This window comes from Phytophthora cinnamomi, assembly GCF_018691715.1.
Source record: "Phytophthora cinnamomi strain GKB4 chromosome Unknown Contig4, whole genome shotgun sequence".
NCBI classification, from domain to species: domain Eukaryota; phylum Oomycota; class Peronosporomycetes; order Peronosporales; family Peronosporaceae; genus Phytophthora; species Phytophthora cinnamomi.
The window spans coordinates 234,304-250,491 of NW_027150937.1; the positions used below are offsets into that span (position 1 = coordinate 234,304).

General features: G+C 56.0%; 2 protein-coding genes across 3 annotated transcripts; one reads left to right on the plus strand and one right to left on the minus strand.

The window, feature by feature from the left end:
* Window positions 1-13,356: 13,356 nt before the first annotated feature.
* IUM83_05261 (uncharacterized protein) lies at window positions 13,357-14,920 on the plus strand (the record flags this gene model as incomplete). 2 transcript variants are annotated; one of them, XM_067929390.1, is made up of 3 exons in its annotated part: window positions 13,357-13,361; window positions 13,447-13,837; window positions 13,928-14,920. In XM_067929390.1, the coding sequence occupies 3 exons, from the start codon at window positions 13,357-13,359 to the stop codon at window positions 14,918-14,920; spliced, it is 1,389 nt and encodes a 462-aa protein (XP_067799483.1). The 2 variants fall into 2 exon arrangements, with proteins under 2 accessions (XP_067799483.1, XP_067799482.1); XM_067929389.1 differs by having other exon boundaries at window positions 13,931-14,920.
* A 632-nt stretch (window positions 14,921-15,552) lies between these two features.
* Window positions 15,553-16,087, minus strand: IUM83_05262 (uncharacterized protein; the record flags this gene model as incomplete). Its single annotated transcript, XM_067929391.1, has 3 exons — window positions 15,553-15,677; window positions 15,764-15,854; window positions 15,947-16,087. 3 exons carry the CDS (start codon window positions 16,085-16,087, stop codon window positions 15,553-15,555), a joined length of 357 nt encoding a protein of 118 aa, XP_067799562.1.
* Window positions 16,088-16,188: the final 101 nt, after the last annotated feature.

Consider the following 16,188-nt stretch of genomic DNA (forward strand, 5'->3'; position numbering starts at 1 on the left):
TTGATCTGGGTCGGTCTGCATTGATATGGGGTCCCTGGGCTGTTGCGACCTCCTTTCCTCTCTTCACGCATCTTAGCCGTCTATCAGAGGCTTGGATCCGCCCCGGTGTATGGGACCCGGATCCACATCCACATGGATACATGTGATCTAGGTCCACCTCCCCCAGATCAGCTTGATCCACGCTAATCCTCGCTGATCTTGAGTCCTTCGGTCGTCGCAAACTCCTTTATCCACGTCACTTGCCATTGCCACCTCTCAGAAGCCCAGATCCGCATGGGCGCAGGTGATCCGGATCTGGATCCACATGGGTACATGTGATCTGGATCCCACCGTCCCTGATCCGAGTTAACTTGTCTTGGTCTGGGGTCCATCAGCTGGTCTAAGCTCCATCCATCGCTTTGTGTGCCTTAATCATCTTCCCGAAGCTCGAAACGGCCTTGGCATTGGTAGGCCGGATCTGGATCCACATGGGTATATGTAATCTGGGTCCAGCCCTCCCGGATAGTGCTGATCCAGCCTTCCACCGTGTATGGGTGCTTTCTGTGCCATCTTGCAGTATCCCCAGCAGTTTCCCTTCGACGCTACGCGCCTCAGATAGCCTGGATCTACTCGTACCGGCCAGATCCACTCGATCTGGCTTCTCCGGTGTCACTTCCGCGGTATTGTGACTCTGTCGGAATCCATCTCTTGCCGATCGCTCCCAATCACGCCTTTCCCGGAATTCGCTTCTCCACACGCCAGCCCGGGGCGAGTTCTGCAACAGCTCACCCACCTGTGGAGTGCGCGCACGTGGCAGCGGGACGGTTGTGGAAGAGTGCCCCGGGGAAACGCAGAGGTTGCCGCTGATGAGGCAAGGCGACACGATGGATGGAGTGTGACGCGGGCGCCTCCGACGAGAAGGTACACGGAGCGGGGATGCGACATGACGCCTGAGTCTAATCCCTCCGAACTATCAGGCTGGTCTGGCGCCGGACTTGGCGCCCGGCTATGTACAACCCCGTCACTCAGATCCCGTCACTCAAAGCCCGTGTGGCGTTGCAGAACACACAAATATCGTCAGATGTGGACCTCCAGCACAAACCACAACTATCGCCGAGTTAGGTCGGCGCTTGTTGGCCTGCACAGGGGTTGTCCCCTCACGGTTCGGCTCAACCTGGACAGCGGGTGTCTCGCCTCTCGCCGACACCTGCCAACCAAGGTCCACTCTTCCGGAGATCCGCCGAGCTAGCGGACTCCGTTAACAAACTCCTGTGCCTCCACCAAAGGATGGGCGGCGGCGCGCTAGCGCTTTTACAGGCCGCCGGGGTAGAAGCAACCCGACTTGAAGAGTAACGGCACCCGGGCTGTCCGGCGTACCGGCTCGCTGAGTTAGCGAGACTTTTCCTTCGCACTTGGCGAGCACCCAAAGCCCAACCCGGGCCGACCTAATCTCTTGGCTCTGCCAGTCGAGTACCCTACAAGCTATGTCTCTCGGGTGTCGACGGCAGGCATAATCCGACCCCGTGCAGGGACTTACCGGAAAGTGTGCACGTGTTGTGGGCCTAGAAAATTCTGTTCTGTTTGTTCTTAGGTTGTCTCCACCGCGGCAGCAAATTGCGACCCAGACGGAAATTTATTGTATAGTTTACGGCCAGATCTCTCCACCGCGGGTTCTAAACTAGGCCAGACGCAAATAGGTGCGCCTCCTGGCAGCAAATTTCGCCGATTTGGGGCGGCGTTTGATGCCAGTAGCAAATTCGACGTGTTCGGGTACATTTGACGTCTCATCAGCACACTGCTATGAAATCGAGACAATAGCAAGCGGACAGTGTTCGCGCCTCTCGAAGATCGCGCGCATTTCAAGTTTCCCTTCCCCAAGCCACCACAGATGTCAAACGCGTGTGAAAATGGCAAGGCCGCAGCGCGCGAGGGAACCGGTACAGCCCGGAAACCCCCGGTCTGCGGAAAGGTTAAGCTGATGCGTAATATCAGTGTGTGTAGGTGTTCGCTGGTATTCACTCTCGAATTCTGCTATCACAGCTTCGCAAAACTTTTTGGTGTACTTCAAACTGTAGACTCAGCCATTGCGACGTTGTCGTCTAACGAGTCGGCGCAGCACCCGTATGCTAGCATTTGCATAGCAGCAGAGCACTTTTGAAGAGTGGAAATGCTATTTTTTTAAGCATCGACACGTTGCCGAAAATCATTGTCTCTCGATACAACTGCGTCCATGATTCGACGGAAGAGAGGTCTTCGCATGCGAAAGCGACGGCGAAGGTATTTTTCGGGGTAAAGAGGGCTTTCAGCAAAGTAATATCTCCAAATTATGTTGTGTGCGGCTTCGAAATCGCGTTGGATAAGCAGATTTGCCGTGAACAGAACCCCCTCTTTTGCGTTCTGGAAGGTAGTGTGACGCGGCCGACAAGAGGAGGGGAAACGCCTAGTGACAAACAACGTAGTGTGAGGAAGAGTAGAGGAACATCGTCATCACTATCGAGGCTTCCAGAGACGAGTTCTTCATCACTTGACTCCTCCATATCGGAAAATCGTTAACGGTCGCGCCGTAAAGATAGCTGTTTTGCGGCTGCGTGGTGGAGCCGCGCCGATTTGCGTCTGGCAGCAAACGGTAAACAAAGGGTCATATTTCGGATTTGCTTCCAGATTTGATGCCACGCGGTGGAGACAACCTTAAGTCTTCCGGGGGCCCTGAAAGGGCGCCTCCACTATTCCTAAGGTCCTATACAAATATCAAGTGAAATGGAGTGGTTTCGGATCTCGGTCGACCCTTCACCCTCGCTACTACGCCTCGAACTTGGCGGAGCCGGATAAGCTGTCCGGATAACCCGGCGAGCTCCACGGGGAGGTCACGCCGACTCGGTTGAGTGCTACTGGGCTCGCCAGGCTCTCGCTTGGTCCTCTTGTGTAGTCTCTGGTCGTGTCCCGCTTCGTCTGGGCGGCCGGCTGCCCGGTTTAGCCGAGTTCGAGGCCTGTATACTGTCTTGAACTCGGCTGAGCGCTTCCTAGTGCTCTCTGTGCTCGTGTCGCCGTATGTGTGCCTTCCTCTTGCGTGGAGCCACTCGTCCTTGGTATCCGGTGGTCTTGGATCCTCGTCAGTCGGCTGCAGTGCGTCCGAGAAGCCTGCAAGCTCGGTGAGCTCGGCGGACTGGCACAGTGTACCCATCTAGCCGAGTAGTACCGTCGACTCTGCTTTTCTGGCTGTCTTGGTACCTTGTTCCACGAAATCTGGCACCCCAGCCAAGTCCAGCGGCTGAAACCTGCCTTGGTCTCGGCTGAGCTCCCTCCTGGACTCGGCTGTGAACTCTGTGCACTTCCTCCGGTCGCCGCGGGTTAGTCCTTGGCTCTTGGCACTCTCTCGTCCACGTAGCCTGGTGAACTCGGCTGTCTGGTACAGTGTATCCATCCAGCCGAGTAGTACCGTCGATTCCGCTTTTAGGCGGATTTGGTACGCTGTTCCGCTTGTGTGCTCCAAAACACTGATGTTTCCTACACCACTCCCGTCACTCAAGACCCCGTCACTCGGACCCCGTCACACGGACCCCGTCACACGGGACCCGTGATTACGGGCCACGAATCAGGTTGAAGATCAGTTGCGGGAAGCCTGCTGGATGTAGGGTTGGATACAGAATAAGTGGTTAGACAGCTAGTAGCCAGTAGCCAGGACATAGGATAGGGTAAGGCTCAGGTCCGGTCATGTATGTCATAGGATTTAGGATTTAGGAATTCTTCGGCGCGAATGATGTGTGAGAGACGCGCGCGAGCGATACCTCAGTTGGGGTGGGCGACATCCATAAAGTCAACAGACACAAAAAGCCGGCAGACAAAGTCATGAAAAGGACAACAAGGAATCACCAGACCATCATATTCAATCAAGATTTCATTTTGTATGTAACATGCTATTGAGTACTTTATATGAATTTACGTGTATTTTATAAGCCGTTGGCGCGTTTATATCATTTTATCTACCGGGATTTCGTGCTCTTTTACAGGGGATGCCAGTTTTGTATGTTGTTGGCTGTAGAGGCCAGTTTCGTAGTTCTTAAAGATGCCAAGCTGTCCTCGAAATCCCTAAAGACGCCACCGCAGGCGCTTCCTTTTGTTGTTTGCTCTCGTATTTACCTTCTAAGCGTTGAGTGTCAGACTTTTTGGATCTGCCACTCTATGAAAAATGTGCCCCGCCCGCATCAAAAACGCGCAATTTGCACGAGTGTCATCCCTCCCCGTCGGCCAAACCTATCCTGTGTGCAACCCGTCTCAAGGCAGGCTAGAAGCTGCCAGCGCATGAAAAAGCGGCGCTCTCATTGGCTATCCTATATCCTCCTAACATACAAGACCGGGTCTCAGTCCCGAAAATTCTCTGAACCACAAAGACCTCCCATCTTCTACGTTCAGGAAACCGCCAAGCGCCGGCAAGTCGAGCCACCAGGAACACGTGGCCCCCCGACGCTCGCTGGCTCGGGTCTCACCCCCTTCAACCCCGTGCCCAAAAGGAGGGCACGTTAAACTATACCGTCGACCGGCGCGCCCGATAACGCGCTGCGCAAGACGAAGGACTGCACTGGCCCGATAGCCGCCGTGCACAAGACCGCGTAGGCCCGATAACGCCACGCAAGCCCGAGAAAACGCCGGCCCGATAACGCCGCACGCCCAAGGGGCTCGACACGCCTGCGTCCGAGCAGGGTGTCACCCGGAACCCCCCCTCCCCCCGAAGATACGCTACTCAAAAGACCGGGAAATAGCCCGACACGCCCCAGATTGGACGTGCTGGGTTTGTGCGAGGACGAACTTACAGTAAATTACGGTTTTCTGTGAGGGCGCTACTTGTAACGGGGTTACACGTACAAGTGGCTGCAAGCCACTTGTGAATTTAACAGATAGGTTATCTGTTAAACGTTTTGGATACTTCCTCACATTGGTGTAAGACACACCGATGGATACATTGAAGTGGACCACCACAGTGAGTGGTCCACACACACCCAAAAGATCCTATTGGTAGAAAGCAGCATCTTTCTACCAATCAGAGACATGCATATTAGCGGGGCTCTGACAGCCAGCCGCTGCCAACCCTTTCATAGATGATAAACAGTTTTTAGCAGATTTTAGAGGAAGATCAATTTACAAACAATACAGTTCTCATTTTACCTTAAACTAGCTACTTGGAGTCTTGTCTAAAGTTAACTTATATTTGTGTACTCAAATATAATTAACCTAAGTAATTACTAAGTACTTACGCTTCCTCATACACGTTGCGCAACGTGTAAGCTAAAGTAGTGAGTCAAGTTAGACCCACTACACCTGGTAGCACTTTGTAGTCCGTCCAACGACCGACTGCTTGACGTTCGTACGCGGTGTACGAACGCGGAGCCGAGAACCACATGAGCACGGAGGTGCCCATGGAGAGCTCCAACACGCCTGCAACGCATGTTGCACGCGCTGACTGCCCCCACCTGTCTGACCCAGAGTGGAGGCCCTCCAACGACTGTCAACAGTCATTGGAGAAGCGGCGATAGCTACAATGCTGCGTACGCTATCGCCGACGGAGCAACATGGTGTTGCTCTGGGATTCATCATGAAGGAGCAGCGTGACGCTGCTTCTCAGTGACGGCGTCGTCAGGGACGACACCGCGTGCTCAACCATTAAAGTTGAGCGTAAGCAATTACGTGGGAAGAGAGGGCGAGCCTCTCCTCCGATGGCTTGTCGAACTCGACACAGCCATAGCGGCTCGACGCATCGTCGACCCGCTGTCGAAGGTCGCGTTCGCCATGTCCTGCCTTGGCGGACGCGCAAGGAGTTGGGCGTATGGACGCCGACTCTCCGATCCTACGTGCTTCAGCACGTACGAAGTATTAAGGAGGAGCTCAAACAAGCGTTTGAGCCCCCGCAAACGAATTCCGGTCGAGGGCGGAGTTCCTCGACCTTCAGCAGGGTAAGCATGATGTCCATGCTTACGCGCAGCGCGCACGATATTTGGTATCAAATATCGTGACTAACCCGATTGACGAGGCGACCAAGGTCGTCACGTTCATGAAAGGACTTAGAGATGGGCCTGTGAAGACCTATCTCTTCCGAGAGTACCCGAGTACTCTCGAAGCTGCGATCACTCTTGCCATGCAAGAGGAGTTTAGCCTGCGGCAGGCTAAACTGCATGTGAACGTGCCGAGGCCGCAACCACGCCCGGTAGCGAGGACGGGAGGTCCGGAACCAATGGACCTCTCGAGCGCAACAACTGCTGGTTACCAACAGCAGGGAGGTAACGTGCGATGCTTCCGTTGCGGAAGGATCGGTCACTTTGCACGGGAGTGCACAGCTCCCATGCCCCCTGGAGGTGGCCGTCGTGGCGATGCTAGGCATCGCCGCGGACCAACAAAAAACGCGAACATCCAGTAGGCGCGGGGCGCCCTACTGGTAATGCAGTCGCGCGTGCCGACATCGGGCACGCGACACTAAGGACTGCAGCCCCCAGTGAGAGCTAGTCTCACTGCAAGAAACAAGATGACAGGCCGAACCTAGTCATCTTGAATGTTTACTCGAAGAGAGCGAGTGACTCTCTTCGAGCTTTGGTAGACTCTGGCGCGTCGAACAACTTTGTTCGACTACGAAGCCTGTCGAGACTTGACTTCGAGGAGGTAGATACACCTCGAAGTCTTCTGGAGGTACGACTGGCAACAGGTGCCATCGTGAAGACCGAGAAGCGCGTCGTGAACGTGCGCTTCTCGTATAAACAACGAGTGTTTGTCGAACACTTTATCGTCCTGGACCTGGACGATAAGTTCGACGTGGTAATGGGCATGCCGTGGCTTGCACGGCATGATCCGGTGATAGACTGGAAGAAGCGCACGCTCGTGCGCTTCGGACGCGATAGCGGAACAGAGAGCGATGGCCCTGTTACCGCAGCGCGCACCAGCAGGTGCGCGCGGCTCACCAGTCGAGACAGCGCTTCATGCTGCTGTCCCGGAGTGCCAGGAAGTGCGCGAGGGCGCGCACAAGTGAGACCCACGTCGGCAGTGCTGCCGACGTCGGAAGAAAAAGATGTGTTGGTTCCGGGAACCAACACCCACGTTCAAGCGTGTAGGGACAGTCCCTGACCCGAAGCGGTCAGGGCGACAACGACGCGTCGGCTCCGGGAGCCGACGCACCCTCGGTCATGAGGGGCTCCGCCAATGAATGGCGTCGAGGTGACGAAGGCGTGTCAACTCCGGGAGTTGACGCTGCAAACAGTGCGGACGGTTGCAAACGTACCGCACTGACGCAATTACATGCTGTCGTGCAGCCGGGCTGCACGACGAAGCGCCATGCGATCAAGCCGGGCTTGATATCGCGCGCCCGCAGACAGGTTCTGCCGGCGAACGGACACTACCGTGCAGCCGGGCTGCACGAAGGAAAGTGCGGTCAAGCCGGGCTTGATACCGCGCGCCCGCGGACAGGGTCCGCCGGCGAACGACTGTCCACGGCCGGGCCTGGACAAGAAGAACAACTGTGCGGAGCCGGGCTCCGCACAACAAGAAGACGGCGCAAGCGGAAAACGCTGCGCAAGTCTCGGTCCGGGACCGAGACGCAACAAGCGCAGTCTGCTGGGCAGACTGCGGCGGTGACGCCGAATGTCAAGACGCTAAGCGTCTTGACGCGCACCGATACTGGATTCCAGTATCGTGAGATGGAACTCGCTAGTCCTCCGACGAGGGCGTCGGAGTTGACTTCGCTTCCAGCCATGAGCTGGAAGCGCTTCACGCGCGACTTGCACGATGGACGCATCGAACAAGTCTGCGTTCTTTCGGACAGCGAAAGAACGGCGAACGAGAGCGAAGAGCTGAGGCAGCTCTTCATGGAAGTACCACTGAGAGTGAAGACACTCTCAGTGCGAAGACGAAGCGAGAGCGCTTCGAGGAATAAGGTTGGGACTCGCTGAAGTCGAGTCCCTATTACGAATTGTTGAGGAGTACAAAGACGTACTCCCGGAAGACATTTTCCTGCGGAGCTTCCGCAGGATAAGGGCATTCAGCACGAGATTGATCTCGTGCCGGGCACGAAGTATTGTGTCACGCGGCAGTGGCCACTGCCGCGAGAGCAAGTGAAAGCGATCGACGACTTCTTTGAAAGTCGTCGTAAAGCAGGACAAGTGCGGGATTCAAAGTCCCCGCACAGTGCTCCGACGTTCTGTGTCAAGAAGCCACAGGGCGGATGGCGCATCGTTCATGCCACAACAAGCTGAACGATGCGACGGTACCGGCACAGACGCCGATACCGCGAAAAGATGTTATCATCGATTCGATGGCCGGGAGCACCGTTTACAGTGCTCTCGACTTGCGAGATGGATTTTATCAAATCCTAATGCGTGAGAGCGATATCCCTCTCACGGCAGTGAGCACGCCAAGCGGCATGCTCTGGGAATGGCTAGTAATGCCACAGGGGCTTAAGAATGCCCCTGCGACTTTCAACAGGTGCGTGACGCACTTGTTGCGCTCGGTGCGCGACTTCGCACCGAGCTACTTCGATGATGTATTCATCCACAGCCGGGCTGTGGACGGAAGACCGACGTAGAGATGCACAGGGTGCATCTCCGGAGCTACTTGAGCTTATGCGAAAGCATAAGCTCTACGCGAACCTGAAGAAGTGTATCTTCGGGGCGAGCGAGATACCCGTCCTCGGGTGTCTCGTAGGGAAGAATGGTGTCCGCCCTGACCCAGAAAAGGTCAGAGTGATTAACGAATGGCCAACGCCTTCAAGTGTCAAGGAACTGAGGCAGTTCCTTATTTGGCCACGTACTTGTGCAAGTACGTGGAGGACTATGCGGGCAAGATCCGCCCGCTGTCACAGCTTCTTAAGAAAGAAGCTGTGTGGAATTGGACACCCGATTGCCAAAAGGCATTCGATACAGTCAAGCGGGGCTTGACTGAGGCGCCGATCTTGGCAGTGGCTGACCAAGATCGCCCATTTCACGTAGTGTGTGACGCATCCGATTTCGCGATCGGATGCGCGTTATCGCAGCACGATCACGAGGGCCGTGATCGTGTCGTCTACTACCAATCACGTCAGCTGAAACCAGCTGAGCGCAACTATCCGGTGCATGACAAGGAACTCCTTGCCATGAAGTATGCACTCGCAAAGTTCCGAGTGTACTTGCTTGGGAGTAGACCATTTGTGGTCTACACCGACCATGCTTCACTGCGCACCGCAGTGAAGTCGCCATTACATTTCACAAAGAATGGCGAGATGGCTCTCATTCTTTGCGGAGTATAACTTCCGGGTCGAATACAAACCCGGAAGATTGAACGTGGTGGCCGACGCGTTATCACGTCGGCCGGACTATGCAGAAGCTGTTGACGTCAATGCCATTGACGCCATGCGATCGAGCAAACCCACATCATCTCTGTTGGATGATGTGAAGGCCGCGTACGCGCACGACGCGGACGCGAAGCTCTTGCTGGCCTATGGCACAGCGCCTTCTGACAAGTCCCGTCAGAAGCTGCCCAAGCACCTTCGAGCGCGTGCACACCGCTTTCGTGTGCACGACGGACTACTGCTTTACAATGCAGTCGACGACAACGCGGATCGCGTTGTCGTGCCAAATGACCATGACCTGCGACTCAGGATCATGTACGAGTACCATGATGCCCCGACTGCGGGACATCTCGGACGTGAGAAGACTTACGTCCTTCTCACGCGCGACTTCTACTGGCACCACCAGTATAGTGGGTGCGCAAGTACATCCGTGCTTGCGAGGTATGCTAACGCGTAAAGCCTGCGCCATTCGCGCAGGCTCCGTTACAATCACTACCGACTCCGTCGGAGTGTTGGAAGTCCATGTCTTTGGACTTCATCTTTGGTCTTCCCCCGGATAGCGGAGGGAACACCGGTGTTGTGGTCTTTGTAGACCGTTTCAGCAAGATGGTACATCTTGCTGCGGTGCCAGCAGAGGTGACCGCGAAGCAGACGGCCCGTCTGCTCGTCGACATGGTGTTCAAACACCATGGCATGCCGTCCGACATCGTGTCGGACAGAGACCCGCGCTTCACAGCGCATCTGTGGCAAGAAGTGTTTACACTTCTTGGGAGCCAGCTTTCCATGTCGACTGCGGATCATCCGCAGACGGACGGTCAAACCGAGCGCGTGAATCGCGTGCTCGTCGATATGTTAAAGAGCTACGCTCACTCGTTCCAATCCTGGAGCGAGTGTTTATCGATGGCAGAGTTTGCCATCAATAACTCAGTGCATGCCTCGACCGGGCATACACCGTTCTACGTGAATGCCATGCGGCATCCACGCCTCCCGAGTTTACTCGGAGTGATGGCTCCCACTTTAAGTGGGGGAGGATCTACGACTGCAATACAGCAGCCGCAGAAAACCGCTGACACTTGCACAGTGTCAGCTGCAACAATGGACAAACCACATGAGTCTGCGCAGGGCGCAGACTCCCCCAACAACATGGCCAACGACCACGGGTCTGCGCAGGGCGCAGACTCCCCCAACAACATGGCCAACGACCACGGGTCTGCGCAGGGCGCAGACACCGCAAAGAACCACGCAGAGGCCGGGCCTCTAGCGGAGAGCGAGCTGAATGACTTCAGCTCGGATGCAATCAGTTTCATCACCAAAAGACAAGCCGTGATTCGGTTTGTCCAAGACACAATAGCAGCTTCTGTTGATCAACAGAAGCTGAACGCAGACAATGCGGGCAGAGGCAACACAAATGAATTTAAAGTTGGTTCATTAGTTTTGTTAGCTACACAAAACCTGCCTAGACATGCAGTTTCGGATTTCGGAGCAAGCAAGCTTGCTCCGCGCTTCATCGGGCCGTTCACTGTGTTGGCACGGCACAGCAACGCATACACGCTAGACATACCGTCTAGCATGCGCCTCCATCCGACCTTTACGTCGGACGGCTGAAGCCATACCGGCAGCACGAGCCATCTAGCTCGGCTGACCCGAAGCCTCGGCAGGAGCCGAGGCAGAAGCGGAGGACTTGGCCTCGGCGACGAGCAACCTCTCCTCCAGCGCGCGGACGCGCTGGAGCAACCCTTCATCTGGGTCCCCAGCTCGACCTGGATGTTCGAGGCGGTCTGCGAGACCGCCGCGACTTGGGCCTTCTGGTTCGCCAGCTCCTGTTTTAGGGCGGCGAACTCAGCGCCTGAAGACGCTCCACGACGGTCACCCGGTCGTGGAGAGGCGCATACTGATCAGCCCGGGGCTGATCATACCCGGGCGTGTTCCCACCCCGCCACCGCCGATCCGTGACGCCCGCGGCTCAACCCGCTGGATTGTTGAGCGGATTGTTGACCATAGTATCCCGAAAACGAACCCTCAAGGGGCTCGTTTTCGTATTCGTTGGAGAGGATTTCCTCCCCATCGAGATACATGGGAGCCGCGGAACGTCTTGCTGGAGGACGTTCCGGAAATGGTGAGGGCGTACGAGGAGCAGTACGCGCTGGTGCAGCGGAAGTAATACGAGCGCTGCGATCATCGCCAGCGCCCGAACCCTCACGTGCTAAGAACTTAGCACGGAGCTCTTTGAGACTTTCGGGCACACGGAACGATGTGTACCCGTTCAGGTCGCGGTCGCTCAAGCGGACCGCACCTGGGAAGCACTTCGTGCACTGAAAGCCCTCGGGCACAGCGCACGGCACATTTGCCTCCTCAGCAGCAACATGAAGTTGCTCCAGCTTTCCACGCTTCGAGTACGTCTCGAAGCGATCACGCGCTTGCTTAATCCGATCACGGTAAGCACTCGGCCTCTTGTTGAAGTTCTCAACAAAGGCGTTCCAGCTTTGACAAAGTGCCTGCCACTCGGGCACTTTGCTGCGAGAAGAGGTCTTCTTGCTTTGAAACCATCGGAGCTCATGAAAGAGTCCGATGTAGTAATCGCGCCTTTGATGCGTTTCCGCATCAAAGTGCAGCTCGGCAGCCACAGCGTCATCTTTGATGGCGCTGCATACGTACAGCGGCACCTCATTCGGAGGTACCGAGTTCCCAAACCGGTCCGCGATCTCGGACGCGGACGGCATCCATGGATCGCGCGCTGCAGGCGCAGCGCGCGGAGAGCCTTGAGCTTTAACATCACGCGCTGCAGCAGCAGCGCGCGGAGTACTGAGAGCCCCAGCGGAAGCGAGTGGGGTATCACTCTCAGTACGCGAACGCTTCGAACTCGAAGCGTCCGATTCGTCCCCTTCACGCGGGCGAATGTTCTTGGCATGAGGGTCGAGCGATTCACTCGACACTGATTCTTTGCGCTTAGAGGGCGAGTCCTCCTCGCCCTCCATGTCTTCATCGTCGTCGTCGAAGTCGACGACGTCACCGTACTTCGCCTTCTGGCGTTCGAAGTAGTCGTCGATGGAGAGATGACTCCCCATCGACTTTGCGGACTTCTTCTGAGGCGCGCTCATCGTTGAATGAGCGCGGATTTCTTCTCCAAACGCGGAGAATTGACGAATGGTCAATTCCAAAGATTGACGTGCGGGGACCCCGCGCGTCTAACCTTAAGGGGGGGATGGTGTAACGGGGTTACACGTACAAGTGGCTGCAAGCCACTTGTGAATTTAACAGATAGGTTATCTGTTAAACGTTTTGGATACTTCCTCACATTGGTGTAAGACACACCGATGGATACATTGAAGTGGACCACCACAGTGAGTGGTCCACACACACCCAAAAGATCCTATTGGTAGAAAGCAGCATCTTTCTACCAATCAGAGACATGCATATTAGCGGGGCTCTGACAGCCAGCCGCTGCCAACCCTTTCATAGATGATAAACAGTTTTTAGCAGATTTTAGAGGAAGATCAATTTACAAACAATACAGTTCTCATTTTACCTTAAACTAGCTACTTGGAGTCTTGTCTAAAGTTAACTTATATTTGTGTACTCAAATATAATTAACCTAAGTAATTACTAAGTACTTACGCTTCCTCATACACGTTGCGCAACGTGTAAGCTAAAGTAGTGAGTCAAGTTAGACCCACTACACTACTCCACAGTGGTACAGGTTCAGCTCTTTGAGCGTGATTCGATATATTGTCCAGCTTTGATAATCGGTAAAAAGTCCCATATCTGAGTAGGGCTCTCTTGTAGTGCTGCTTTCCCCAACGTGAATTCTCTTCTCGTCGCCGGAGTTTTGTTACCAAGTTACCCAGTCCGCTGTGAAGTTTCGCTCTAATTGTTTTTGATCGCTGCCTGCGAAGTGCATGAGCCAGCATAAGGCCTGGGGTATTAGGCGGCACGTTCCAGGGATACATGGCTGTCATTGGTGTAGCTGTGAAGGATAATCCTCGCATTCGCTCCCATGCCCGTAGCTCCGTCATGTCAACAATCTCGTCAAATGGTGGTGAAACGTCAGATATGCCAACAACGGGTTAGTGACATCGGCGATGCGGTAAATCACATACTGTGTGCACCACACCAGTGCCCTACCCCCGACAAGAGCTGGTTTCTTTCTCAGACGCCCTTATTTGAAGCAGGAAGAAGCTGCTGCAAGCCAGCACAGGAGCAGACATCGCAGCGATGCAGGACGAGAAGGAGGAGAAGGAGTACGTGTTCGTGCTGACGCAGAAGCTGGGCGACTCTAGCGCCTGCCACGTCTCGCAGGAGCTGGCGGCGTCCCCCACGGCCGGGGCCACGCCCACCACGTCGTCCTCGGACGAGAGCGCGACGTTTGGCGACTCGGGGGACCTGGACGCGCGCTCGGACGACTCGGTGGAGGAGGACCAGATGCCCGTGGCCATGCCCTTCCTGCCGGCGCTGGACGCGTCCACGCAGATCACGATCCACGACGGCTACAGCGAGGCCATCATGGACGCGCAGCACGCGCTGGACTCGCGGCTGCTCGCATACTCGCAGTACCAGACAATGGTGAGGCGGGGGAGGAGCCCCAGTGCCGTCGAAGCAGTCGTAGCAGAGATACTTACGGGGGATCTCTGCGGTGCGTTCTTTGTGCTGTAGCAGGCTCGACCCAAGCAGGTGCTGCTGACCCCCCGACGGCCCAAGACGGAGCGGTTCGTCATGACGGCCAGACCCGCCGTCGTGGACCGCCCCGTGACTGTCTGCATGGGCTGGCAGCGCGTGTCCAACATCGACTCGAGCAGCCGCGACTTGCTGCGCGTGCTGGAGGAGGACGGCGTGTCGTACGAGCCGCATGACACGGCCTATAGCGTCAAGTACCTGGCGCCCGTGCTGCCGTTCGGCGACTGCCTCTTCCTGTCGATGGAGCAGTTACTGCTGTACACCGAGGAGTGCGAGCCTCTGTCCCCCGAGGGGATCCGTAGCGTGGCCACAAAGTTCTTCCTTGCGCACTACACGTCCAGCTCGCCCGAGGAGCAACAGAAGATTGACAAGGCTATTCAGAACCTGTACTACCCTACGTTGAAGGGCGGGTGGGGCGTGAGCCCAGTCCAGACGCGACGGTTTGTGGCTCGTCGGAGTGACAAGAAGATGCTACTGGACAAGTGCGCTGAGCTCCAGAAGCGTGGCTACTCGTGGGGGAAGGCTGCGGAGGTCGTGTACACGGAGTTCGCGCAGCCGATTGTGGATGCGCACTCGTACTGCGACTACATGAGGGTAGGCCGCGGCGAAAACACACACTTCCTCATCGGGCTGAACTACAGTAGCCGTGGCCTTATCTCGGTGGACAATGACCCGGATAATTCGCGTGTGGCATGGGGCGATGACTTCGTGCTGGAGGCGCTGGCAACCGCGTACCAGCGTGACATCTTTGTGGTCCTTGTGGGGTGTGGCAAAATGTTCTTCCTCCCGCACCGACCACGCGGTGAGGTTGGCCTGGAGCAGAGCACGATTTGCCACTCAAAGGGCCACGCGCCGTGGTTCTTGCTCATGCGACTGACCGGTAGCGATCGCGGCGGTGACCACTACGAGCCGATGCTGTGCGAGCGACTGCGTGGCGACGGATCGCCGGAGTTCGGCTCGATTGGAGACTGATTGATCTGAGCTGACAGCGTGTCATGCTCGCGTGAGGGCTTTCATTTTTAATTCGCTATATAATCGCCGTGCACCGCCTCATTCATTGCCCTCGAGTAAAATTGATTTCGCGATTTTGTGTGCAGGTTCTACCTGAAGTTGAAGTGTTGAAGATCCATGTACTCCTATTACCAGCAAGTGCTTGCGATGTGTCTTTCACTTTGGCGATCGTGTCTATTACTGCGTCGTGGACTGAAATTGGTCGCTTGACTCGCGAAGCATGGCCCCGGATGTTGACCGACCAGGAAGCTGTTTATGTCTGCCCCACATGTCGGCGGTCCTGTCTTGCGGTTTAACTGAGCGTTGCTGCTGCTACTGCTGAGGGAGTGATCGTTGCTGAGGGTGAAAACGGTTCTTGTCGTTGGTATCTAATAACCCCCGCAGACAATGGGCACACACGGATGGGAAGCTAAAGCACGAGGCGACACAAGTTCACTTTGCGCAGGCTGTCTCAGCCAGGGCCTTTTCATTTCAACTCGGGGTCCCGATGACTTGCTCAGCACGAAATACCCTCTCCCTGTCAAGCCGGAGGTGGAAAACTGCAGCCTTAAGTCCGATCGCCGCCTGCGTCATCCTTCACGCGAGCATCTAGCTTAGTTGCCGATGGTCTCGAGGCTCTTCTCCCACTTGTCGAGGTTGCCCGGCAGCTTCGACCACTCGTCGAACTCCTCGTCGAACAGCGACGGGATGGACGTCGACGTCGAGCTCGAGCTGGCGGCTGCACGCATCAACAGATTCAAAACTCCATAGTCAGCGATCAAGCGGCAGAAGAAGCAGCAGACCAACGACAAGCGATACACGTACGGATGACGATCTCCTCCTCCTTCTTCTTGGACGGCTTCAGCTTGAACAGCATGATGAGCGTCGTGTAAGCGCCCAGCGTAGCCAGCACGATCTAGGGAATTAGCAAAGGGGCAGCACGAGATGCCAGTCAGTCGCGTAGCTCCGCGCGCAGAACAAGCAAGGATTTCTCTATCTCTCTCTTACGTGGTAGTCCTCCGGCAGGTAGTGGCGGACCTTGGCCTCCAGGCTTCCCTCGGGAGGGGCCGGGCCGTGGCTCATCAGGCGCGACTGCGCGGGGGTACGGCGGCCGGCGGCGGTCGCCACTTTCTTCACGAGGCTCAGCATCTTGTCGGCGGTGTTGTTCCTATGGGCTTCAGCGACTGCAAGGGGGCGGCCAGAGCCAAACGAGAGGCGGGGACGGCCCTGGCCCGCCATTGGCCAGAATT